The 23,401-nt window shown below is 34.5% G+C and overlaps 6 protein-coding genes across 10 annotated transcripts in view; 3 read left to right on the top strand and 3 right to left on the bottom strand.

Moving 5' to 3' along the window:
* On the top strand, nucleotides 1,602-5,214 carry LOC104743390. Its single transcript, XM_010464478.1, has 6 exons — nucleotides 1,602-2,310; nucleotides 2,406-2,662; nucleotides 2,879-3,027; nucleotides 3,145-3,650; nucleotides 3,901-4,977; nucleotides 5,081-5,214. The coding sequence occupies exons 1-6, from the start codon at nucleotides 1,602-1,604 to the stop codon at nucleotides 5,212-5,214; spliced, it is 2,832 nt and encodes a 943-aa protein (XP_010462780.1).
* LOC104740604 (two-component response regulator ARR7) lies at nucleotides 6,176-7,742 on the top strand. 2 transcript variants are annotated; one of them, XM_019235795.1, is made up of 6 exons: nucleotides 6,177-6,414; nucleotides 6,505-6,645; nucleotides 6,764-6,840; nucleotides 7,050-7,127; nucleotides 7,246-7,316; nucleotides 7,397-7,742. In XM_019235795.1, the coding sequence occupies exons 2-6, from the start codon at nucleotides 6,516-6,518 to the stop codon at nucleotides 7,656-7,658; spliced, it is 618 nt and encodes a 205-aa protein (XP_019091340.1). In that variant the 5' UTR covers nucleotides 6,177-6,414; nucleotides 6,505-6,515; the 3' UTR covers nucleotides 7,659-7,742. The 2 variants fall into 2 exon arrangements, with proteins under 2 accessions (XP_010459562.1, XP_019091340.1); XM_010461260.2 differs by having other exon boundaries at nucleotides 6,176-6,645.
* Nucleotides 8,659-10,960, bottom strand: LOC104740603 (5' exonuclease Apollo-like). 2 transcript variants are annotated; one of them, XM_010461257.2, is made up of 4 exons: nucleotides 10,551-10,960; nucleotides 10,351-10,456; nucleotides 10,041-10,261; nucleotides 8,659-9,927 (listed from the first exon to the last, which is right to left on the bottom strand). In XM_010461257.2, exons 1-4 carry the CDS (start codon nucleotides 10,755-10,757, stop codon nucleotides 8,803-8,805), a joined length of 1,659 nt encoding a protein of 552 aa, XP_010459559.1. In that variant the 5' UTR covers nucleotides 10,758-10,960; the 3' UTR covers nucleotides 8,659-8,802. The 2 variants fall into 2 exon arrangements, with proteins under 2 accessions (XP_010459559.1, XP_019091338.1); XM_019235793.1 differs by lacking the exon at nucleotides 10,551-10,960 and having other exon boundaries at nucleotides 10,041-10,200; nucleotides 10,351-10,438.
* On the bottom strand, nucleotides 11,027-11,615 carry LOC109128795. The gene has a single exon (XM_019235794.1). It carries the CDS (start codon nucleotides 11,418-11,420, stop codon nucleotides 11,160-11,162), a length of 261 nt encoding a protein of 86 aa, XP_019091339.1. The 5' UTR covers nucleotides 11,421-11,615; the 3' UTR covers nucleotides 11,027-11,159.
* Nucleotides 11,906-14,460, bottom strand: LOC104740602. 2 transcript variants are annotated; one of them, XM_010461255.1, is made up of 4 exons: nucleotides 14,353-14,460; nucleotides 13,917-14,096; nucleotides 12,553-13,269; nucleotides 11,906-12,366 (listed from the first exon to the last, which is right to left on the bottom strand). In XM_010461255.1, exons 1-4 carry the CDS (start codon nucleotides 14,365-14,367, stop codon nucleotides 12,307-12,309), a joined length of 972 nt encoding a protein of 323 aa, XP_010459557.1. In that variant the 5' UTR covers nucleotides 14,368-14,460; the 3' UTR covers nucleotides 11,906-12,306. The 2 variants fall into 2 exon arrangements, with proteins under 2 accessions (XP_010459557.1, XP_010459558.1); XM_010461256.1 differs by having other exon boundaries at nucleotides 13,917-14,093.
* The window catches only part of LOC104740601 (transcription factor MYB1R1), a 2,463-nt gene continuing 1,928 nt past the window's right edge, over nucleotides 22,867-23,401 (top strand). For both annotated transcript variants that reach the window (XM_010461254.1, XM_019236292.1), the window contains exon 1: nucleotides 22,867-23,351. In XM_010461254.1, the coding sequence (XP_010459556.1) occupies nucleotides 23,045-23,351 (307 nt within the window). In that variant the 5' untranslated portion in view covers nucleotides 22,867-23,044. The remainder of the gene's footprint in view (nucleotides 23,352-23,401) is intronic.

The following is a 23,401-nucleotide window of genomic DNA, read 5'->3' as shown; positions in this document are numbered from 1 at the left end:
GGCTTTGTATCATTCCAGAAATCACAGAGTGACACATCTTTGACGTATCAGACCGAAATTGTTGAAGATACACCACCTACAAAACGAAGACAATCCAGCAGCAGGTGGTCACAAATAAGTCCTCCATCTGTAAATAGCAAACAAGGTAACAAGATAAAAGATGATAAATGTTTTTTATAGAAGCAGATTATAAATGTATCAACAAGCTAATGTATCAATTTAATAATTGTTTTTTAAAAACAAATCAGCTTCGATTATAGCATCAAAGGAGTAATACTTACAAGACCGAAAAATTCCCTAAGGCTTGCGAAATTTCTTGCAAGGCAAAAGAAACCAATGATCCCACAACAGTAGAACCAGCAATAAACACCCAAGGTTGTGTATCTAACTCTTGTCGAACAACCAATGTGGATATCTTAGGGTCACAATTCCCAGATTAGATCTCAACCTGAATCATTAATTCAATATCTGTATTATTTTACTGGAGTATTATTACCCATTACCTCTAATGATCATGATTAAAACATATAAGGAAATGGAGGTAAAGATCAACAAACATACCAATGCAGCAGCAGTTCTGAAGATACTGAGTCAGAAGTTTCGGGAGATGATGGTGAACTTCAGGATATCCCTTACGATGTCCTGAAAGGGTATTAAATATTGGACATGTTAGATGAAAGTATCACGAAAGCTTTTGATTGCAAAACTAAAAAGACGGCGAGAACTAAAGCTAAAAAAAAAGTTACAGGTATGATATCCAACTTTGACTTTACCAATTGGATTTTCAAACTACAAACAACCAATTTTAATTGAACTTTTAAAACCTGTAGATTATTTGGATCATGGTGACCCTACGTACTCATGTTCATATTGTGGCGCTATCATGTGGTATGGGGAGCGTATTAACAGAAACAGGAGGGATAAAAATCCTACATTTACCCAATGTTGTTTACAAGGAGCTGTAAAGTTGCCTTTACTACACAATCAGCCTGAGTTGTTATTTGCTCTCCTAACAAACAATGATGAATTGAGTAGGCATTTCAGGGAAAATGTCAGAGCATACAACATGATCTTTTCGTTTACTTCACTAGGTGGGTGTTGCGAAAACTTTGTTGTTAAAGGGCGAGGTCCAAATATGTTTCAGATACAAGGAGAGAATTACCATCTACTTGGTAGTTAGAAACCTATCAATGGTGATTTTCCAAAGTTTTCACAACTGTATATCGTAGATACAGAGAATGAGGTGGAAAACAAAGCTGGTATTTTAAGGTATGTTAATTGATTTTTTTTAAGATACAGAAAACGATATCAAAGCAAGTTGTTTACATTTTCTAATATACGGTTTTCTTTTTTCAGCAAATCTAAGAATGGAAGAAAATATAAAAAAAAAAAACAAAAGTTAAGGCAAGTAATTGCAGCTATAATCAAGATGTTAGATGATGTCAACCCATACATTTAAAACTTCAGATCAGCGAAAGAGCGGTTAGATACTAATCCTGAAGAAAGCTTTAGTAAGTGATCGTTTAAAAGATGGATGAACATACGCAGTTCCCACTGCATCAGAGGTTGCTGCATTGATTCCTGGGGATTTTCATGTAGAGATGCCTACTCGTGACATTGTTGTTGAAGAAAAATCAGGAGAATTACAGAGAATCAGTGAAATACATCCATCGTATCTCGCTCTTCAATATCCTTTGTTGTTTCCAAAAGGTGAGGATGGTTACAGACCAGGAATACGTAAAGGACCAGGTGGTGGAAAAAATAAGAATAAGAATCCAGATACAACCAATGAGAAGAAGTGTATCAGCATGCGGCAATGGTTTGCATTCCGCATACAGGAAAGGAAGAACGAATCACATAATCTGCTAATGTCCAAGAGATTGTACCAACAATTCTTAGTAGACGCTTACACCACTATCGAAACAAACATATTAACTTATCTCAAGCTGAATCAGTCAACTGTGAGGGCTGCTAATTATGATACAGTCAAGGATGCTGCTAATCAAGGCAACACAGATCTGAATGCTCAAGGAACTAAATGTTACTTGCCAGCTTCCTTTGTTGGTGGACCTAGATATATGAGGAATATGTATCTAGATGCAATGACAATATGTAAGTACTATGGCTTCCCAGATTTGTTTATCACCTTCACTTGCAACCCAAAATGGCTGGAGTTGGTACGGTTTTGTTCAGCAAGAAATTTGAACACTGATGATAGGCCAGAGATTATAAGTAGAGTCTTCAAGATGAAGCTCAACTCTCTAATGGATGATCTAAAAAAGAAACATATCTTAGGCCGGATATTGTCATGTAAGTTTTTTCTTTCTAATTGATACTTTGTTTTGCAACTGATTTGTGTTGGTCAAGATTTTTGTTTAATATGTTTCGCTCTAAACCCATTTCAGCTATGTATACAATCGAGTTCCAGAAGAGAGGACTTCCCCATGCCCACATTTTATTGTGGATGCACCCAGATTCAAAATTGCCAAAAGCAGAAGACATCGACAAGATGATATCCGCTGAAATTCCAAACAAGAATAAGGAACCTGAACTATATGAGATGGTTAAGGATCTGATGATTCACGGCCCATGTGGGTCTCTCAACATGAATTCACCATGTATGGAAGAAGGCAAATGTTCAAAGTTTTTCCCCAAGAAGCACGTAGATCACACAACAGTTGATAAATAAGGTTTTCCAGTTTATAGAAGAAGGAAAACAAAGCATTTTGTTGAGAAGAATGGTTTTAAGTGTGACAATCGCTATGTTATACCATATAACAAAGTATTGTTACTACGGTACCGGGCACACATTAATGTCGAGTGGTGTAACCAAACAGGTTCGATTAAGTACTTATTCAAGTATATTCTAAAAGGACAGGATCAGGTTGCTGTTGTTGTGGAGCCATCCTCAAAAAAAAAAGGAGTCAAAGAAAGTTCGGCTGGCAACAAAGTTAGGAAGGAGAGTTCGGTTACAAATTCTGATGGTAACAGTAGTGGTGATGAGATAAAAGATTTTTTCGATTGCAGGTAGAAGCTCTTATAGATAAGTTTTGATCTTACGTTTAAACATCATATAACATTTATTTATGTTATTACTTGGTTGTCAGATTATATATCAACATTTGATTCAATTTTAAATCGCAGGTATGTATCAACTTGCGAAGCAGGTTGGAGAATTTTGAAAAATCCAATAACTTACAGATCAACATCAGTTCAAAGGTTGTCTTTTCATCTAGAAGGGAAACATCTAATTTATTTCAAGGGTGATGATGAAATACAAACCGTTTTGGATAGAGGTGAGTTAGTCAATTATATGTTCCTCGCTTGGTTTGAATTGAATAAGGTTAGTTCATTGGCCAAAACAAAAACTTATGCACAAATTCTTGAGTTCTTCACGTACGATGGGAAGAGAAAGAAGTTCAATCTCCGGAAGATACCAGGTGCTGCTATTGGAAGGATAAACTATGTTCCTATTGGTATGGAAGATGGATATTATCTACGAGTGCTTCTAAACAGTCAGACATGTCCAGAATGTTTTGATGACATCAAGACTGTTAAAGGTGTCGTATATCCTACTTACGAAGAGGCATGTTTTGCTCTTGGATTGCTTGACAATGATCAGGAGTATATTGACGATATAGTAAGAACAAGTTTTTGGAGTATGGCAACATTCTTACGTTGTCTCTTCGTTGTCATGCTACAATCTTTTAGTTTATCACAACCAGAGGTTGTTTGGGAAAAAACATGGGAACTACTATCTGAAGATATTGAGAAAGAAAGGAGAGCATACTTTAAACGACCGGATATATATAGTTTTTTAAAATTTACATTACACTTAATGTGGTTAAAAGATATGTATATTCTTATCTGTTTGTGATGATTTTTTTTTTTTCATTTTAGAACTCACTTTATCTGATGAGGAGAAGCAGAGGTTTGGCTTACAAGATATAGATAACATTTTAAAAAGCAATGGAACATCTTTGAAAGCTTTTCCAACAATGCCTCAAGTACCAAAAGATTTCCTCGATGATACAAATGTGTTGATTGTGGATGAGAAAAACTATAATCGTGATGAGCAGAAGGAAAAACATGATAGATGGATAAAGTCAATGACATATGAGCAAAAACAAGTATACAGTGAGATCATGGAAGCAGTGGATAATGACATGGGTGGTGTATTTTTTGTTTATGGTTTTGGAAGAACCGGTAAAACCTTCCTCTATAAGACTCTTTCATCAGCATTAAGAGCAAGAGGATCAATTGTCTTGAATGTTGCATCCAGTGGTATTGCTTCTCTCTTACTAGCAGGTGGAAGGACAACACATTCTAGGTTTGGTATTCCTATTAATCCTCATGAAAGTAGTGTATGTACAATGAGTCATGGATCTGATCAAGCACAACTAATGGCTGAAGCATCTTTGATAATATGGGATGAAGCTCCAATGATGAGCAAACACTGTTTTGAATCGTTAGATCGAAGTCTCTCAGATATTATAAAAGGAGCTGGTAACAGACCATTTGGTGGAAAAGTGGTTGTTTTTGGTGGAGATTTCAGACAGGTGCTACCAATCATTCCAAATGCTGGAAGAGCTGAAATATGTATGAGTGCACTAAATGCTTCTTATCTCTGGGAGCATTGCAAAGTTATGAGATTAACCAAAAATATGAGGCTTCTTGCAAAGGATTTGAATCCCACAAATGCTAAAGAGCTTAAGGATTTTTCAGAATGGATACTTAAAGTTGGTGATGGAAAGATCGGTGAACCTAATGACGGTGAAGCGATGATATATATTCCTGATGAGTTTTTAATCACAGAAGCAGACAATCCTATTCAGGTTATAAGCAGGGAGGTTTATGGAGATCCTAAGTGTTTGAAAGAAAAAAAAGATCCACTCTTCTTTCAAGAAAGAGCAATCCTATGTCCGACCAATAAAGATGTTAGCATTATTAATGATTATATGTTTGACCAGCTAGAAGGTAACTACAATATTTTCTGTTTCAAAATTTCCTTTTTCCAGTAATTTGATTTCGTTATTAGAATGTAATTAACCCTTATGTGATGACTAATTTTTAAATGTAGGTGAGAAAAGAACATACATAAGTTCAGATTCTATAGATCCAGCTGACAAACGTTTTGAAAACAATCCAATCTTTACACTTGATTTTTTAAATAGTCTAAAGCTATCAGGAATGCCAATCATAGAATACGATTGAAAGTAAGTTGTCCAGTAATGCTATTAAGAAATATAGATCCAAGAGGAAGGCTAATGACCAAACTGATATCTATTATCATTACTAAAATATATATCAATACATACAGACATTGCAATTATTTTTACTAATCTCAAACCAAATATAATGTCCTGTTGTTGCCTTTAAGCCATCTTGCAATTGGCTAAAAAAATATTTAAACTGAGACAAAAGGATCCACCCGATAATACTTTGTCCATATTTTTCTCTCTAGATTTTGTCCAAAAGCAAAAGAGATTTCACAAAATCACACTATGGTCCACTAAACGGAGTGCCTTTATTGCATACAAATAAAATTCAATTTAATAAAGGAAACTCATTTGACCAAAAAAAAAATACTAAAGGAAACTCAACTGAAACGATGTCAAAAATAGATTAAAAAAAAGGAATGTCTCTTTTGTCGCCAAAAAAAAAAATTAAGATAACCTCGTAATAATTTGACCTAAACAAATATCACAAGTGGTCAGAGAGATATATATATATATATTGATATCAACATCATGCCATTGTTCATATATAAATTTAGTAGAGTATTGATGAATCACTAACTAAAGAAGTAATACTATATGATTATCCACACAAAAAGATACAGTATAATATAACAATGTTAATCATTAAACTTCTTTAGGAGTATAGATTAGAATAAATAAAAGTCGATTTTTTTAGCAAGAGATTGATAAACAATGCAAAATATTAAGTAAGGCAACAACAACTAGGAGTATAGTAAACAACGAACAAAAAAAAAAAAAAATGAAGTAAAAAAATTACTAAAAGAAGAAGGAAAGTTCCACGTAAGGAGGGAGTTGTCGCTGTCGGATTGAAAGAAACAGACCAAACAAAGATCTTTGAAATCTTAAAAAAGATTCGGTGCCCAAAGATATTGACCTTTGAAGACACAAACCATTTCCTTTGGTTTTTTTTTCTGACACTTCCCAAACACATAACATCAAAACACTTGACCCAAATTTTCTTTTGTAAGATTTTGTTTCCTCTTCAAAGATCTTACCCGCAAGATCCGATCTTCCGAATCTCTTCTTCTCTAGAGTACTTACTTAGTAAACCCCACCATCCCATCATCTCTTTCATATTTATGTCCACCTAACCTTAACTTTTTTCTTTCTTCCTTTTTATCACATTGATTTCTTTAGTTTCCTTTGTCTTCAATCCAAATCCATACCTTTCTTTCTTTCTTTTCTCCCCCTAACCTATTTACTTCTTCTCTTTCTTTTCTTCTTCTGAGTTTGACAATGGCGGTCGGTGATGTTATGAGGATGGAGATTCCCGCCGGTGGAGATTTAACCGTTACTCCCCCGGAGTTACATGTTCTCGCTGTTGATGATAGTATTGTGGATCGTAAAGTCATCGAGAGGTTGCTTCGAATCTCTTCTTGTAAAGGTATAATCTCTCTCTCTAGCTCACTCAGCTCTGTTTTTATGGTTAGTAATAAAAAACTTTGAACTTTCCTCTGTTTTTTTTTTTACTTATGAGTGTCTTCTTGTTTTTGTTATTGCAGTGACGACTGTAGAGAGTGGAACTAGAGCTTTGCAGTATCTTGGCTTAGATGGAGACAAAGGAGCTTCTAATCTCAAGGTTCTTAATAAAAAGTTCTTCCCTTATATCTTTGTTATCTACAAATCTGCTTGGCTATTGAGAAATCCTAAGGAAATTGAGAGAGAGATATTTTATGATCATACGGATTTAAAAAATAGATCAGCCTTTTAAGTTATTCTTTTGGTTATAAGATCTGATTTTGTCAAAGTGTGGTTTTTTTAACAACTCTGTGATTCAATTTATAACAGGATTTGAAGGTGAATTTGATAGTGACGGATTACTCAATGCCGGGACTAACAGGCTATGATCTTCTCAAGAAGATTAAGGTAACACAATAACAATTATCGATTTTTTTTTATATATTATCAATCTGTGTAATTAAGAACTTGAATAAAGAAGCTTCTTTCTGATGCTAATACAAAGCTCCTTTTTTAATATTTGTAGGAATCTTCTGCATTCAGAGAAGTACCAGTAGTGATTATGTCATCTGAGAACATCTTACCTCGTATAGAAGAGTAAGTGATCGTCTAATGTGTAATAATAATAATACAAATCAGATATGAGGTTAATAATAATCTCTTCTTCTTATTTACAGATGTCTCAAGGAAGGAGCAGAGGAGTTCCTGTTGAAACCGGTGAAACTAGCAGATGTAAAGCGAATAAAACAACTTATAATGAGAAACGAAGCTGAGGAATGCAAAACCTTAAGAAGCCTTTCTAACAAGAGAAAGCTTGTTGAAGATAACATTGATACATCATCATCATCATCATCAAGTCATGATGATTCTTCTGTCAAGGATACTCAAACTTCAAAACGCATGAAATCAGAATCTGAAAACCTTTCTTCTCTACTTTGAATATAAATATATAGAGAGAGAGCCAAGACCCTTAGCTAACATCTTCTGTTAATACAAAAGATAATGTTTGAGAGAGTCATCATACTACTCATGCTTTTGTTTCTTAAACAAAACTAAGAAAAAAGAAAAAACGAATCATAGAAACTAAATTAACAACAACAAACGTTAGAATTTGGTAACCGAATCCTTCCATCTCTTCATTGATCTTCGCAAGGTAGCTCGAAACCACACAATGGACAAAAGTGACTAGTCCCAAACCATTCTACAATACACTTATCGTCAAACCCATGTCCACATAACTCTTGCTCCATCCTTCAACTTTATTTTTTTTTAATAATTATATATATATATATATATATAATTATAGCTGTTTTCGTTTACACGTATCGGCAGACGGCAACTGAAAAATGTATTTCTCAAGTCTAAACTATATTTAAAGTCAAAATATCAATTCTTGCATATACCAAAATTTGTCGAGCAAAAATACTAATATCTCTGCAATCCAAATTTGACTATTTTCTCAAATTCTACAATACTTTTATGCGCTATTTCATACAGAGATTAATTTTTCCGATGGTTTAATTTAAAGGAGGTTTTGTTTTAATTTTTTACCACCAACAAATTCTATTATATTGGTCTCGACATTGCTGTGAGCCTTAAAAGGAAGTCGTTAGTACATTCTAAAAGAAGCTGAAGGAAAACGAATCCTAGTCATTTTGGTGACTCATTGACTCGTTTCCCATGCAAACGACGAAAAAAGACCAATATTATAGAATTAGTCGTTGATTAAAAAATAAAAGTTGACCGTTCGTGTAACTATTTGGTCATATATTGTCTGAAAAGTACTGACGTTTGCTCTCAAAATCACAGAAACCATTACTCTAGACGAGTACACGAGGTTAACTCGTACTCAATATATAGTANTATATATATATATTTTGATAAAAGCCATGCTTATCTTAGAATTTATTTTTGAAAAAAAAATTGTGATTAAGTTGAAATGAATGGTTACAATGGAAAAATAATCAATGTTACAATTATTACAAACTATTCTCAAACATGAAAAAATTATATATCTTTTTGAGGGATTGAGACTGGGATTGAGACTGCGATCAGGCTATGATGTCAAACACAAAAACCTGCGCTACAAAGTCAAGTGATTCCGAGAGCGTTTCCTAGCGTTCATAAGCTCCATCAAAGATGGTAGAGGCCGAGGCACAGGTGCGTTCATTGATCTGTATAGCTTTCTCAAATCCCCACTAAGATCCTTGCAAATCTCCCTTGAAGAAGAAGAAGAAACGTTTCTACAAGACTCCTTCTCTATTGCCTCTTCTTTATTATCATCTTGTAACGACTCAACTACTTCCTTTACATTCAGCTTTTCCAATACCGGCGAGGTTTTGTTGGTGTATACAGATTCAGTGTGTATGACTTTTCTCTCATGTAGTTGATTAGATTCTTGAGAACTTAGCCTTGCTCTCCCAAACAGAGTTACAGGAAGATTTTTTTCAGGGGATAAACTCAGAAGCTTCTTCTTTTTGCTAGATGCTTCGATTACAGGTTCTAGCTTCGATTTTGCAGAATCCAGAATAATTTCTTCACTCATGAGACAGCAACTAAGAGCAACTGTGTGAGTATCAGCTGCTGCAACTGAAGAAACTTCCATGTCGATGTCTAGAAGCTTCCAGAAAGGATCACCAGGCGAAAACCGACTGATGAAACAGTTCTTCTTCACATAGTTGAGTTCCATTGCTCTACAAGAAGGAACAGTTGATACAACCCATCTCGGAGAAAGAAGATGCAACGCTGTTTCCAATTCTTCACGGGATGAATGCATAGAGTAACACACATGCCAAAGACCAAACTCATCCTTGACAGCTTCACTAAACCTAACTTTCCTCTGCTTTTGGATTTGGCTTCCACTTTCGGAATAATCTTCGTCATCACAAATATACCACTGAGCTGAAGGGCGGATGATAAGAGGTTCATTCTGAAGTTTCGATCTGGCCTCAGCAAGCTTTGCACTTGTTCTTTCATACAGTTTAGGGAACCCACTGAATATGTGGAACCGCGAAGAAGGATCCTCAGAGACGATTTCAAGAACTATAACCATTAACGATCTGAAACACTCCAAGTTTGTAGCTTTGTCGACATAAATCTTAGAGCCAAACGTTCTAGAAACTTCCAACAGAACATCCTCTTGTCCCAGCATATCACAAGCAAGATATACAACTGGTGCATTTGGATGGTTCCATATGCAATTGATGATCTGATTTCATTGAACAAAGAAATCAACAATGGAATAATGTGAGAAACTCTCTCTACACAAAAGAAACGACTCCAGTTCATAAAGAGAAGTGATATGATCAAACTCAAGATCACCTGTCTAATAGCAGAATGCTTACTAGGAAACCTCTGAGAGTGAGAGGCTTTCCCAAAAGTACAATCCAAGAAAATGTAATCAAGAGAGCATTTTGGAGCCATGCCATGTCTTCTTCCCACAAATTTCTCAGGTAGACTCTGTAGGCAATCCAGAGTAAGCCTACAATCACCAGTGTGAAGTATGTTACCGAAACTTCCTACAAACAAGAACATGACGGCTCCTGAAAAAGTTCGTCAAAAAGAGAGATCTCTCAATTTGGAACAGCTGCTAAATAAGACTTTCACAAATATCAAATAAGGAACAACATACCAGGACAATGATTGGCATCAAAGGCAGTAACTTTAAAGTCACCATCTTGATCATCAACAACCACTGATTGCCCAATTTCAATTCTCACGAAGCAATACTCATCAAGCTACACACACAATTACAACAGTATTTGAGACAACAGAGAACGAGAACACGCACACGAAGACAAGAGAGGAGGAAACAGATTAAAAAAAAAATACCTGAGGGTGACGTTGGAGAAGAAGAGAGATGGTGAGGGAAGTAGAATAAATAGGGAAGACGACAACGTTAGAAGGAGAAATCCCAACGGTGTGATCTTTGTGAGCGTGTGTTAAGAAATGATGTCTCTTTCTTCTCTTCGTCGTCGTCGTGTACGGTCCAAATGTGTCGACCGCAAATGGTAAACCTCTTGGCATCTCTATCGCCATCTTCTTCCTCGACCGCCCTCAATTTCACTCTTAACAGCGCGGCGATGGAGGTAGCCGCTAATTAGGGTTTCTTCTTCGCCGGTGATTAAGAAATAATGGCGGATTTGTCCACAAAAGGCGAGGGAATTTTTCCCTCCGATTTTTTTTTTTTTTTCTTAAAGGTAACATTTTTAATTTGATGATCTTAATTACGACACCTTTATACAAATTATTTCGTTTTTATTTTGGTAAATATAAAACGTTACGTACTAATCATTTAACGAAAAAAAAAAAATCAATTTAATTTAATCACATGAATACAAATCTTCGAAAACTCATACAAATCGACCAGTGTACAACATCAGACATAAAGATTCACACTACATAATCATTATACATCCTACAAGGAGTTTGAAAATGTTTTTAGTGTTTGTTTGTGGTTTTGTGATACTTGTCCTTGACCCAACGAAAACCAATAGCAGAACCAGTCTTGAGCTTCTTGAAACCAGAAGAAGCAACAGCTTTCGTCTTCTCCAACCCTTGTCCCATCTTCTCCTTGTACTTAGCCGTGTTGGAGTTCGACGACTTCGTTCCACCTCCGCCGCTACTGACGATGGCCCCGCCTCCTATACGGCCTCCTTTCGCACTATTGTCCCATTGGTCAGCCCACGATGTTCCGTCCATTCAAGCAAGCTTTGATGATTCTAAGACGAAATAAATGACTTCTTTTTTTTTCTGTATATAACCAAAAGTGTTGATTAATTTTTAAGGCGTTTGTGACTGTCTCTAGTTTTCTATGTTGTGTTTATATATATACATACACATTCATAGTTCAAGAGACGTGTTTTAGTGTGTGGTCAAACGTTGTGTTCGTGATTCGTGAACGAATATGACTTCTATTGATTTGCTTCTTCTTTTAACCTTATTTTTATAGTCATCTGGAAGACTGGAACCTTCGCTGGAGAAAGAAAAAAACACACATTGATATTATTCTAATATAAAAGAATCTCGTGGAAAAATAGCAAAGTTTTATTATAAAGGTAAACGCATTGAGGAAACTTCTTCTAATTCGCCGTTACAAGACGACGCAAGACCCTGAATGAAATCGAGATATCTACTAAGCTAAAAGACTTTTTTTTTTCTTTCTTTAAAAGGTTCTCGAAGAAAACTAATGCAATCTGCTTTTTTCTTCTCATTAGAGCAAGAATTTACAAAAAGGTGGATAAGAATTTACAAAAAGGCGAAATTGCTCTGTTTTTTCCAGGCTCGGAGAATCGAAGCCGGGCTTGTGAATTAATTTATGCTTGTTGAATTCCAAAACTACCCTTTGATTCGGAGTACCGTGATCGTGCCACCATTGGTGGTTTTTGGATTAGTCAAGGTGTAGAGAAACGACGTCGGACGACCAAGTGTGAGAACAAAATCTAAAACTTAACGACCAAAAATTAGCTTTATAAGCTTTTGAGAATGAGTGTATCTATGCTACCAATCTTTGTACCACTACAACTAATTTCTCCTCCGGATGGATCAAATGAAATTCATGACATGATCTTCGAAGCATACTTGTGATTCAAGGAACATCATCACACTGACTCTGCTGCAACACGTTCTTCTCCGAGAATGGTAAAAGCTATGCCAACAAAGAAACAACAAAACAAACAGAAAAAGAGAGGTTAGAATCTTGAATATTTCTGGAAATTTCCAAGACAATTTTTACTACAGAGAGAGAGAAACCAGAAATTCTCACATCAACAAGAAACAAAAAATTCTCCAGAAGCAAACAATTGATATTAACTTCTTTAGATTTACAACTAACCTGACGAGCGACCTGAGCTACACGTCGACTATCACGAGCTGGTTCTGTGCCGGTGAAAGAATCCAAGTAAATGTTGTCTTTCTCACCAGTCTTTTGTCTCCTGTTTCTGATCTCATCGTCATCATCATCTTGTGATGATGACGAACCTCCTCTTTCAGGGCTGCTGCTCCTGTCTCTTCCATCCATGTTACGCTTCCTCTTATATGAGAATTTGACACATGGTTTCTCAGAAGGCGACAAAGGTGTAGTACAAAGCTCAATATCAGTCTCTTTCTCTTCTTCCTTCCTTGCTTCTGTAAGTGATCCCACATCAGCACAATCTCCACTGGCCGTTTTCCTTTCTACTGTCTCAGCTTCTCTGCGTCTACTTAGTATGGAAGGAAGAGTATGAAGACAAGGATCTTTGTTCTCTTTATAATAACAATGGTTAATACTAAAATATCTGTCACTCATATGTGGTTTGATTCCATTAGCCACTACTGATCTCTCATGGTTGCTAGAGTCCTCGCGCACTTGTAAAGAAACTGCTTCGTTGGTGTTTTTTCCTTCGTTGCTAAGATTTGTTTGACGATCATTAATCAATTTCTCGAGGAGAGAACGTGATTCTCGTAACTCCGTCCTTAGCTCTCCTACAATATCTTCAGCTTCTCCAAGTTGAGCTTCAAGTTCCTCAATCTTTTGCTGCTTCTTCAAAGAAATACTTTCTGCCTCCTTGACCTATAACCACAGATTTTTAGAAGATTATGCTAGAGTCACAAGTTAAACAGCTTTGATCCTCAAGAAAGATGTGCTACAGTCTCAAGCTAAACAGCTTTGATCGAACAGTGAGTTACTGCAATAAAGTGTAAACTAAAGAACAAGTTCTCACACTACCTAGGTCCTCCCTACAAAAAGAAACTCCTCAATTTTATGGTTGATTCAGAATTCACTCCTAAAATACACAGAATTGAAATCTCTTTCCAAAACAACATTTGAAGTACTATACTATGAGATCTAGGGAACGTGAGTCTATTTGGAAATCAGAAATGATACCCTTGCAAAGCTAAATCATCATATGTAATATTACAATACCAATTGAGTTTGAGGTACATAAGAATTAAGCAAGTATAAGTCTCCAGGTCATAAACCTGACTCAGATAAAAAAAAAAAAAGAAATAAAACTTTCTTAACAGCGCGCTTTCAATGAGGCAAAACACACAACGAAGAAACGGTGGCCAAAAAGCACATACTTCTTAATGTGGCTGTAAGATTTTATCAAGGATGTAACCAAAAAGCTCATAGTCAATCAGAAATGTCAAAACTTGATGTGAATGAAACAACTTGACAAGAAACAAAATCTACATTTTTGTGAAATAACGTCGTACCTTGGAATCATACATCTGTTTAAGCCTAAGACAAGTACGGAGAGCCTCATCTCTAACCGCCGCAAGCTCTTGCTGAAAGCCACGAGCTTTCTTCTCGGATATCATCACACGCGCCGCCGCCTCCTTCGCCGTGTTCAGTATCGTATCCGCGTAAGCCTTCTTCAAGGCCGTTAATTTCTGCTGAGAACAAAACAAAACAAAACGAAACAATTCATCGCAAAGATGCAAAATACAAATACCCATATCCGAAAAACACCGATTCGTATCAATACACGGTAATATAAAACGAAATCAGAGACAGTAATCATTCTTAAAAAGAGAAATGAAACCTAAACAGAAACAGAGAAGAAAACAAAAAGCAAAACTTTTTTTTATCGATTGGGGAATGTGAAGTCGGAAACGACGGAGATTTAGGGATTAAAAATGGGATTTTTACCTCTGGGTCGGTCATTAGGGCTGTGAATGCTGTTGCGGATAGGCGATTTCTTTTTTTTTTTTTTTGTCCGACCGAAGTCGCGAAGAAGAAAAGAACGAAGTTGAATGAACAAACAAAAAAAAAAAAAGTGGTTTGTTGTTTTTTTTTCCCCTTATGTTTTTGCCTTTCGCCTTGAAAGAATCTGTCAGTTAGGAACGGAAATGGTATAATTACTTTATTACCCTTTACTTTCTAGTTTATTTCGGAAACACCACAATTGTGTAAAGTAAACCGACGGTGCGGTTTCCCGGTTTTCCCGTCGTGTTTTCGTTTCTTACATTACGTGATACCAAAAAGACCATATTGTGTGAATTTGTGATGCAGCTTGTGTCGTTCCATTGTGGATTGTTAGATTCTACTACGTTATTACATTTTTATGTTGTTTGTAAATTGTGATCGTTCAGATTACATCTGTTGCAAACATACAAAGAAACGACTTCTTCACAACTCTACAATATGGTAATGAGTCAATGTTGTTGTCTTGTTGTTGCCGTGTGGGTGTAGAGCAACTCTAAAGGTTTTCAAAATATACTATAAACTTATAAAGGGCTTGGGCTTGTCAAGTGGGAAGTGGAACAAACAACATCATTCGATCTTTTAAAACCTCTTTGAACAAATATTATTATATTTTTCTGTTTAAAGTACTCAAATCATGTACTCTCTCATGATCCATGCCTTCTTCTAAAAATCCTGATTTAGGAAAGTCCCATACTCATCCAAATTGGTTATAAAGCGAAAACTAAAAGGGAGAAAAGTCTGCTTTTCTAATGGCTTTATATATAAACTACTCCTTTTAATTTCATCATCTTTGTGTGCAACCAAAGAAAAGTTAATGGTGCCTTTCATTCCTGACCAATATTTGTGCTGTTCCTTTTCTTTTTTCCTTTTCACGGTAAATGTTTGATTAATAATTAGGATAATTTTATTTTATTTGATCCTTGGTAACATGCATGTTGTTGAAGTTGAATCCCGGCCATGCTTAAACTTGAACGGGATGATCATGACACCACGTGTTTTAAGTAAAAAACCACTAGCTAGAATATAAAGTAAAAATTCGAGCTAGAATATAATTATATAAATACAGATACAAGGCTAATTTTGTGTGATTAACCAAGGGTGGATGAACCTCGTCATGATACTCTTCAGTTTCTTAAATCGTTTTAAACATTTTTACACCTAGTACAATGAAGTTGGCTCTTACATTCTACTATAGAGTACTCCAATTTTTTAAAAGTTTTATGATCATCAGAATTTGATAGAAATTTGGTTTATATTGATACTTATAATCTCTTACGTACTTACTAATAAGTAGATCTATCAAAACGTACATTGGTCATATCATATATGAATATACATACGAGTACAATATTTTTTCTTTATTTATTAAGATGGGATTTAGAGTATAGTGGTATGCAATGTGAATTGATCCGTTTGAACACTTTGAGGAGATTTATATAATAATCATTCTTTAAAAGGATCGGACAACTTGTAAGGGAAATTAAACTTAAAAAAAGCAATTAATTGATGGGCACAAAAAAGATAAATAATTGATGGACACATAAAAATATGGGTGAATTTGTGTGATGACCAAAACCAAAAAAGGAACGAAGAATATAGCCATCTAATAAAGTAAATTAAGTGAGTAATTATGGACCCATATACAATGACCAAAAAAGATAGCAGTGAAGAACACGGGCAGGGGAGAAGGCAGGGGAGAAGAAAAAATGTGTGTTGATGTCATAACAAAATTGATTTCACCCCTCATCATTTTAAGTCCTAATTTAATTTTATAAAAATAACTAAACAAATCTTGTAAAAGTTTAAACAAAAAACCATAGTTTTTTTTATTTATATAACATGATTCGAATTTTTAAAATCGGATAAGAATTAATTAAAATAAAATAGTGTTCTATTAAAATTTAAACTATATAGTATAGAATAAAACTAAATAGTATAGAACGAAGCCTATTTAATAAAATAATTTTATAATAGTGGTAATGAGAGTACGATACTAGTTGTGGTTATACGATATGGTGGTGGCTACAATAAACCCTAAACACTTTTTTGTAAACCAAACCGACATATAATTTTGTTTAAATATAAAATTTAAACCTTAAACCCTATTTTATAAACCCAAACCGACATATAATTTTGTTTAATTGTAAAAGCTAAACCCTAACTACTCTTTTATAAACCCAAACCGAATTAAACGCACAACAAAGAAAAAACACTATACCCTAAAGGACACAAAATAGGCAACCTAAACAATTGTATTAAACATTAACCGTATATGCTCAAACCGAATTAAACGCACAACAAAGAAAAAACACTATACCCTAAAGGACACAAAATAGGCAACCCAAACAACTGTATTAAACACTAACCGTATATGCCCTATATATTAACCGAGTTAAATGCCGACAATCAAACAATATAAATATAAATTGTTTATGTATTTTTAATTATACTTTGAATTAATGTATGTATACAATATAAATAATTTGAAACTTGAGAAATATAATTTTAAAAATGGAATAGAGTATTGTTGTGTTCTATATATTATAAATATTTTTGTTATTTTAGTTAGTTTATAAATTATATTTTCTCGTCTTAATATCTTTAAATTATAGTAAACATAAAAAAAAAATATAGTTTTAGCTGAGTTTGTAAAATTAAAAATAATTTGTTCAAAGAAAATTTATTACAAAATATGAAAAAGTAAAGAAAAAGGGGAAAAGAACGAGAACAAATGAGAGATGATAGAAATATGTAAAGCATATAGAAAAAAAAAATACATACGTAGACAAAAAAATAGGGGCGAGTGGCAACTCTTAATCATGTGGTGGGGATAGAATTGTCATTAATATAGATTATATAGAGTATATCATTTTCTCATGGTTAGAGTAGCTAGACAATGAATTATAAATTTTTTGTTGGTCATTCCGGCCAATTTCCCTAAAAATATTTGTATTAAAAAGATGAGAATATCATGTGCTCCCATTGGCCCCATGTCTTCATCAAATATTTTGATGCCACAATTTGGAATATTCTTTTTCATTAGTTTATCAATCATTTAATTGTAACCAGAAGTAAAATTATCGTGACATCCTCAAAACACATTCAATATTTAATCTTTTAAAAGGGGGTTTGGGGGCTTTATTTAGATTGAAAAGCTGAGGACGAAGTGTTCTTCCAACAGATTTGAAATTTCCAAGGTAACTTTGATTTGCTTATATGATTCGTAGCAAGAAATGGTTTTTTTTTTATAAAGGTAAACAGGTTGGATGTAAATTGGGAATCGCACTCATGGAGTTGACCAGATTCGTTTAATAACTTACATTACAAACTATAGAACACACTTATAATAATAATAACTAGATTAAGACTCGCGGTACATTATCCGGACAAAATTATTTATAATTAAAATATTAAAATTATAAATTATATTTGTTAGAAAAATACGTTATATTATATAATAATTGTTAAATAGACCATATAATACCGTAATATAATTTACTTTTATATAATATTTATTTAAATTTAATTAGATATGTCTATTCTCTGATACTGACAGTGTTAACAAAATATTGAAATGATGTTTTATCCGTGTAACACCGAATTACTGATATTTTTTTAATTTATATAAATATCAATAAAACCCATCCTGCTATATAACCCGTCCCAAGATATGTTTAACTTACACTATATCATCTTAACTTTTAATATTTATTGTGTATCTACGGTATAATATTTATCATATTTAACTTTTTAAAAGTTTTAAATATTTTTCATATTTAACCTTTTAAAAATATTTAAAATAAAAAAACGGAATAACCCAAATAAAAGTTTTTAAAGTTTGAATGCCTGATAAATCAAGGGTCTACTCATTTGTATTCACAATCATTTTGGCAATTGAAAATATCATTAATGTCGTAGTTATTGCAATGTAATTTTCCGGAAATTTTGTCTACAAAGTCATTTTCCAGAAATTTTATCTAGATTATTAGCAAAAGAGTATATTTTCGCGGATCCTATGAAATTTTGGACATCGTTTTGTTTACAACCTAAAAAAATAGAGGTCCTTAAATTATGAATTATCAAGAGGCCCATAAAATACTAAAAAATTCATATAAAATTACTATAGGTCGACAGAATTAATTGCAAAAACTTTCCTTATTAGTATTTTTGAGCAAAAATTGCTACAAAAATACTAATATAGATACACCATTTATACTACAATCAACAGCTTTTATGAACCACCATTATAATTCCTCATTCATCTCTATTTAGCATAGTTTCATGCATCATGCGCACAACGGCACAAGTCCGTTACCAACCTTCTTTCATTTTTATATTGAAATGTTCAACAACAACAAAAAAAAAAAAACACACTAGAAATCCTTTTTGTTCTTCTTTCTTTCTTTGCGTGTGAGATCGTCGCGACACATTCAATATTGATTTTAAAAAAAAAGCACTTTCAATTTTAAATGACAAAAAACAATTAAGAGAGATCATCACTTTATCAGAAGAATATATCCAAATATTAATACATAAAACTAAAATTAATTAACAAAAACTAAAGATAAATATAGAAAGACAAGAAAATCAGCGACGAAATAAATAGGCCTGGACATTTTAACCGAATTCGAAACCCAAACCCGAACCCAACTCGAAGTAGGCAATTCGGTTTGGGTATGGATGGTATATAATACCCGATTGGGTGTAGTTCTCACAAGGTTCGGATAATACCCGAACCCGATCGGATATCCGAACCAATCTAACCTATCTATACATCTATCTATAAAATATACATCTATAATTATACAATCCCTAATTTTATTATTGAACTAACCTGCGATAGCCTGTTCGGTTTCTCATTTTCAAAATCGAGGCAAAGTGAATCATGATAAAGGTGTAAAATCCTCAATTGTTCAAGCTGGAAACTCTACAGTCTGATAAAGCATCATCTCCTCCCTCTGCGACTTCACGGAGGCCATCACATGTACATCTTCTTCTCTTTTTAGTTGTGATTATGAAACTTTGACCTTAATCATACACAAGTATTAGACAGCGCAGTATTGTCGATATAATCAATTGCAGACCTTAATCATACCTCTGAGTGTTTGTATGTTTGCAGAGTTCCTCTTGTATGTTTGTATGTTAGACAGAACAATATTGTCGATATAATCAACTTCGACCCTCTTAGTGTTTTTATTTTCGATATCTCTGTTTTTGCTGAGTTTTGATGATATTCGTTGATGATGTTCGTTGATGATGTTCTTGCTTGTCTGATATATCTGTTCGTTGGTTATGATATCTCTGTTCTTTATTAACTTTTCGACTTATCATTGATTCAGTTTATAAGATTTATCATCTCTAACTTATAGTATTTTTTTATTTACAGATGGATTCATCATCTCCAACTCATGATAACAGAGATAGAGAGAGATACGAACATGAAGAGGAAGAAGACTATTTGACACCAGATTCTAATATAAGGGGTAAAAGAAAACAAACTCATGGTCAATGGGATGGTGGAGGAACTGTTGTTGAGCAAAATAAGACTCCAAGGATACTTACGCCAAGATCCATTGTATGGTGCCACTTCACAAGAGTACCTGGAAGCCGAGACAGATGTACTTGCAACTATTGTGGGAAGGAGTTAGGATGTGCTACAAAGTCAAGGACAAAAAACTTATGGAATCATAACAATATATGTAAGAAATTCAAGGCGTGGGAAGAAGGTCAAGATGCTACACAAGGACAGAAAATTATTAATCAAGAAGGAAACCTACAGAGTGCAAGAGTGCATGAGCATGTTTTCAGAGAAGCACTTAACCAAATGGTGGTGATAGCAGAGCTACCATTGTCGTTTGTAGAATCCATGGCATTAAGATTCTTTTGTAACAAGGTTAGTCTTCTCTTAACATGGTTAACATTCTCTTAGCAACTTCTTTATTATATATGTTTTTACTAATCAAAATTTATCTTGTATAATCTGTTTAGGTAAACTTGTATAAGCCTCACTCAAGAATGACAACAACAAAAGACATAGTGAAAATGTATCATGAGAGGAAGGCCACACTTAGACAATGGTTTATTGAGAGTAAGCAAAGAGTGTCACTCACCACTGATATTTGGGTATCCTCGGTAACAGGTATGTTTTTTTTCAAGTATATTATGATCATTCTTATTCTCGATCATGTTCTCTTCTCTAATATGAGCTCATTCTTTTCTTTTCTTTTTCTATCAACAAGTTTAAGTTATATGGTTATAACAGCACACTACGTTGATAAACATTGGCGGTTGAAGAAGTTAATAATCGGATTCAAGTATATGTCGGATCACAAAGGTAAGACAATTGCTAGCACTCTTCTACAATGTCTTGCTGACTGGGGGATAAAGAAGGTGTTTACTATGACTGTGGATAATGAAACTGCTAATAGCAATGCTTTGGATGAGTTTCAGTCTACCTTCTCTAAAATTAGGACAGATTCTCTAGTGTTGAATGGAGATTACATGCATATGAGATGTGCTGGGCATATTATAAACTTGATAGTTAAGGATGAACTGACTGAAATGGATGTTAGTGTTAGTTCAGTCTGCAATGCCATATCTTATGTCAGATCAGGACCAAATAGGAGAAAGGCATTTGAGCTGCGAGTGGAAACTGGTAGGTTTACGAAGGGTAGTTTGCCTCTAGATGTAACCACTAGATGGAATTCGACATACTTGATGTTGAAAAGAGCAATTAAGTTCAAAGGAGCGTTTGATAGGATGGAGTTCGAAGATAAGCTCTATAATGATTATTTCGAGTATGATAATGGAGAAAAAAGGATAGGACCTCCCTTGACGAATTATTGGCGTAAAATAGAAAGGTTTGTGAAGTTTCTTAATGTTTTCTATCAGGCTACATTGGTAGTTTTTGCCTCCACTACTTTGAATGCACATAAGTGCTATGGTGAGATAGTAAACATTGCAATGAAGCTTCAGTTACTCTGTCTTAATACCGATGCTGACGTGAAGGTTAATGCCGAGAAGATGTATAAGAAATTTGACAAATATTGGGATGGCATCAAGAACAGAAACAGTATGATGGTAATTGCTAATGTTTTTGATCAGAGAAAGAAGATGGAGTTTGCAAATTTGTGTTTTGCGGAGCTGTATGGAGAAGATAGTACAACTGCTAAGGGGTTGAATGATTCGACTTTGATTGTCATGCGTGCGATGTATGCAGAGTATAGTGAAAGATATGCTGATTCAACATCTCAAGCATCCGGTCAGTCTCAGTCATCATCTCAGGCTATTGAAGTGAGGCAAACAGATGGGTTATTCGACTTAATGGAAGATGAATTTGATGGTTATAACCCAATGGAGCAGAAGTATGATAAATTGCTTAGAAAGATAGGAGTTAGAGATACTAATGAATTGGAAACTTATTTGAGAGAAGAAGTAGAGAATCCTGAATTGATTATGGGCATTGAGGATGATATTCTCTCTTGGTGGAAAGTCAACAGTGCAAGGTATCCCATTTTATCTAAGATGGCTAGAGATTTATTTGCTATGCAGGTTTCTAGTGTTGCTTCTGAAAGTGCTTTTAGCACTAGTGGAAAGATAATAGAACCATATAGAAGCTGTCTTACACACTACATGGTGGAGGTTTTGATGTGTACTGAATAGTGGTTAAAACAAGATATTCATTTTGAAGAAAAGGTTCTTACAAATGCACAGATTCTTGCAGAAGTTGAGTTTGAATATGAGCTTGAAAGAGGTATTTTTTTTTTGTCTATCTGTTTGATGTTGATTACTAAGATACAATCTCTAATACTTTTTTTGTTTGTCATTTTCTTTTCAGAGTTTGAAACTCTAACTCTTTAAGTGGTTAAAGAAGAAGAGGGGTTCGAATGAGATGATTGTTTTTTGTAAGTCGGCACTTGGGATCGTTTGGATGAAGAAGATGAGATGATATGATTGTTTTTGTACTTCTCTACTTACTCATCTCTTTAAGACTTTAAACTTCCATTTGGTTTTTGTTTTTATCTCTTTAAAACTTTAACTCTCAGTTCAGTATTTCAATTTATATAAGACTTTTGATTTCACGTTTTTTTACTTAATTTCGATTAGTTTCAGTGAATATCGGGTATTTTTATCAATTTCGGTTAAAAATACCCGAACCATATCGGATATCTGACGCCAAATTCGGATTTTTGATAAATCCGAAAACATCCGACTCGAATCCGACTCGATTCTATAAAATACCCGATCGGGTTTTATATGTGTACATCCGAACATCCAAATATCTGAAGATCCGAATTCGAACCCGAACGGATACCCGAATGTCCAGGCCTACAAACAAGTGACGAACAAATAACAAATAGACACATCTCATATTATCGTAACAACAACACAAGAGTGTAAGTAATGCCACGTGGCTTATATCGTGTGATTTTATAAAAATAAAAGACAAGAAGAAGAAGCAAACAAGTTAAAGCTCATCAGATCCACTCACCACACACACACACCTCGTCTCTTCCTTATTTGTATGTTCGGTTCTTCCAAAAAAAAAAAAAATTAAAAGATTACGAAAAGGGTAAACATATCCAAAAAGCGACGCAAGGGCAAAATCGTAAAAAGTTTTTGTTTCTTCTTCTTAATGGCCGCCGTAAGCAGCTCGTCGGAGACGGGAGACAGTGGCGCCGTCGTGAAGAGAGATGAGATCATGTTGTTTGGAGTTAGGGTTGTTGTTGATCCGATGAGAAAGTGTGTGAGTTTGAACAATCTCTCTGATTACGAAGAAAAGTCTTCGCCTGATGATGATCAGATCCCTAAGCTTCTCGTCGCCGGAGAAGATAAGAACGAAGCGGACGCGACGACGGTGATTCTCGCCGACGGCTACGCCTCCGCCAATGACGCTGTTCACATCTCGTCTTCTTCCGGGGGTAACCGCGAGAGGAAACGAGGTACTACTCCTCTGTTTTTTTTTTTTTTTTTTTTGATTGAACAGATTCTG

The sequence above is a fragment of the Camelina sativa genome, chromosome 14 (assembly GCF_000633955.1).
Source record: "Camelina sativa cultivar DH55 chromosome 14, Cs, whole genome shotgun sequence".
NCBI lineage: Eukaryota > Viridiplantae > Streptophyta > Magnoliopsida > Brassicales > Brassicaceae > Camelina > Camelina sativa.
The sequence above is the reverse complement of the archived record's forward strand: the minus strand, read 5'-3'. Positions and strand labels throughout refer to the sequence as shown.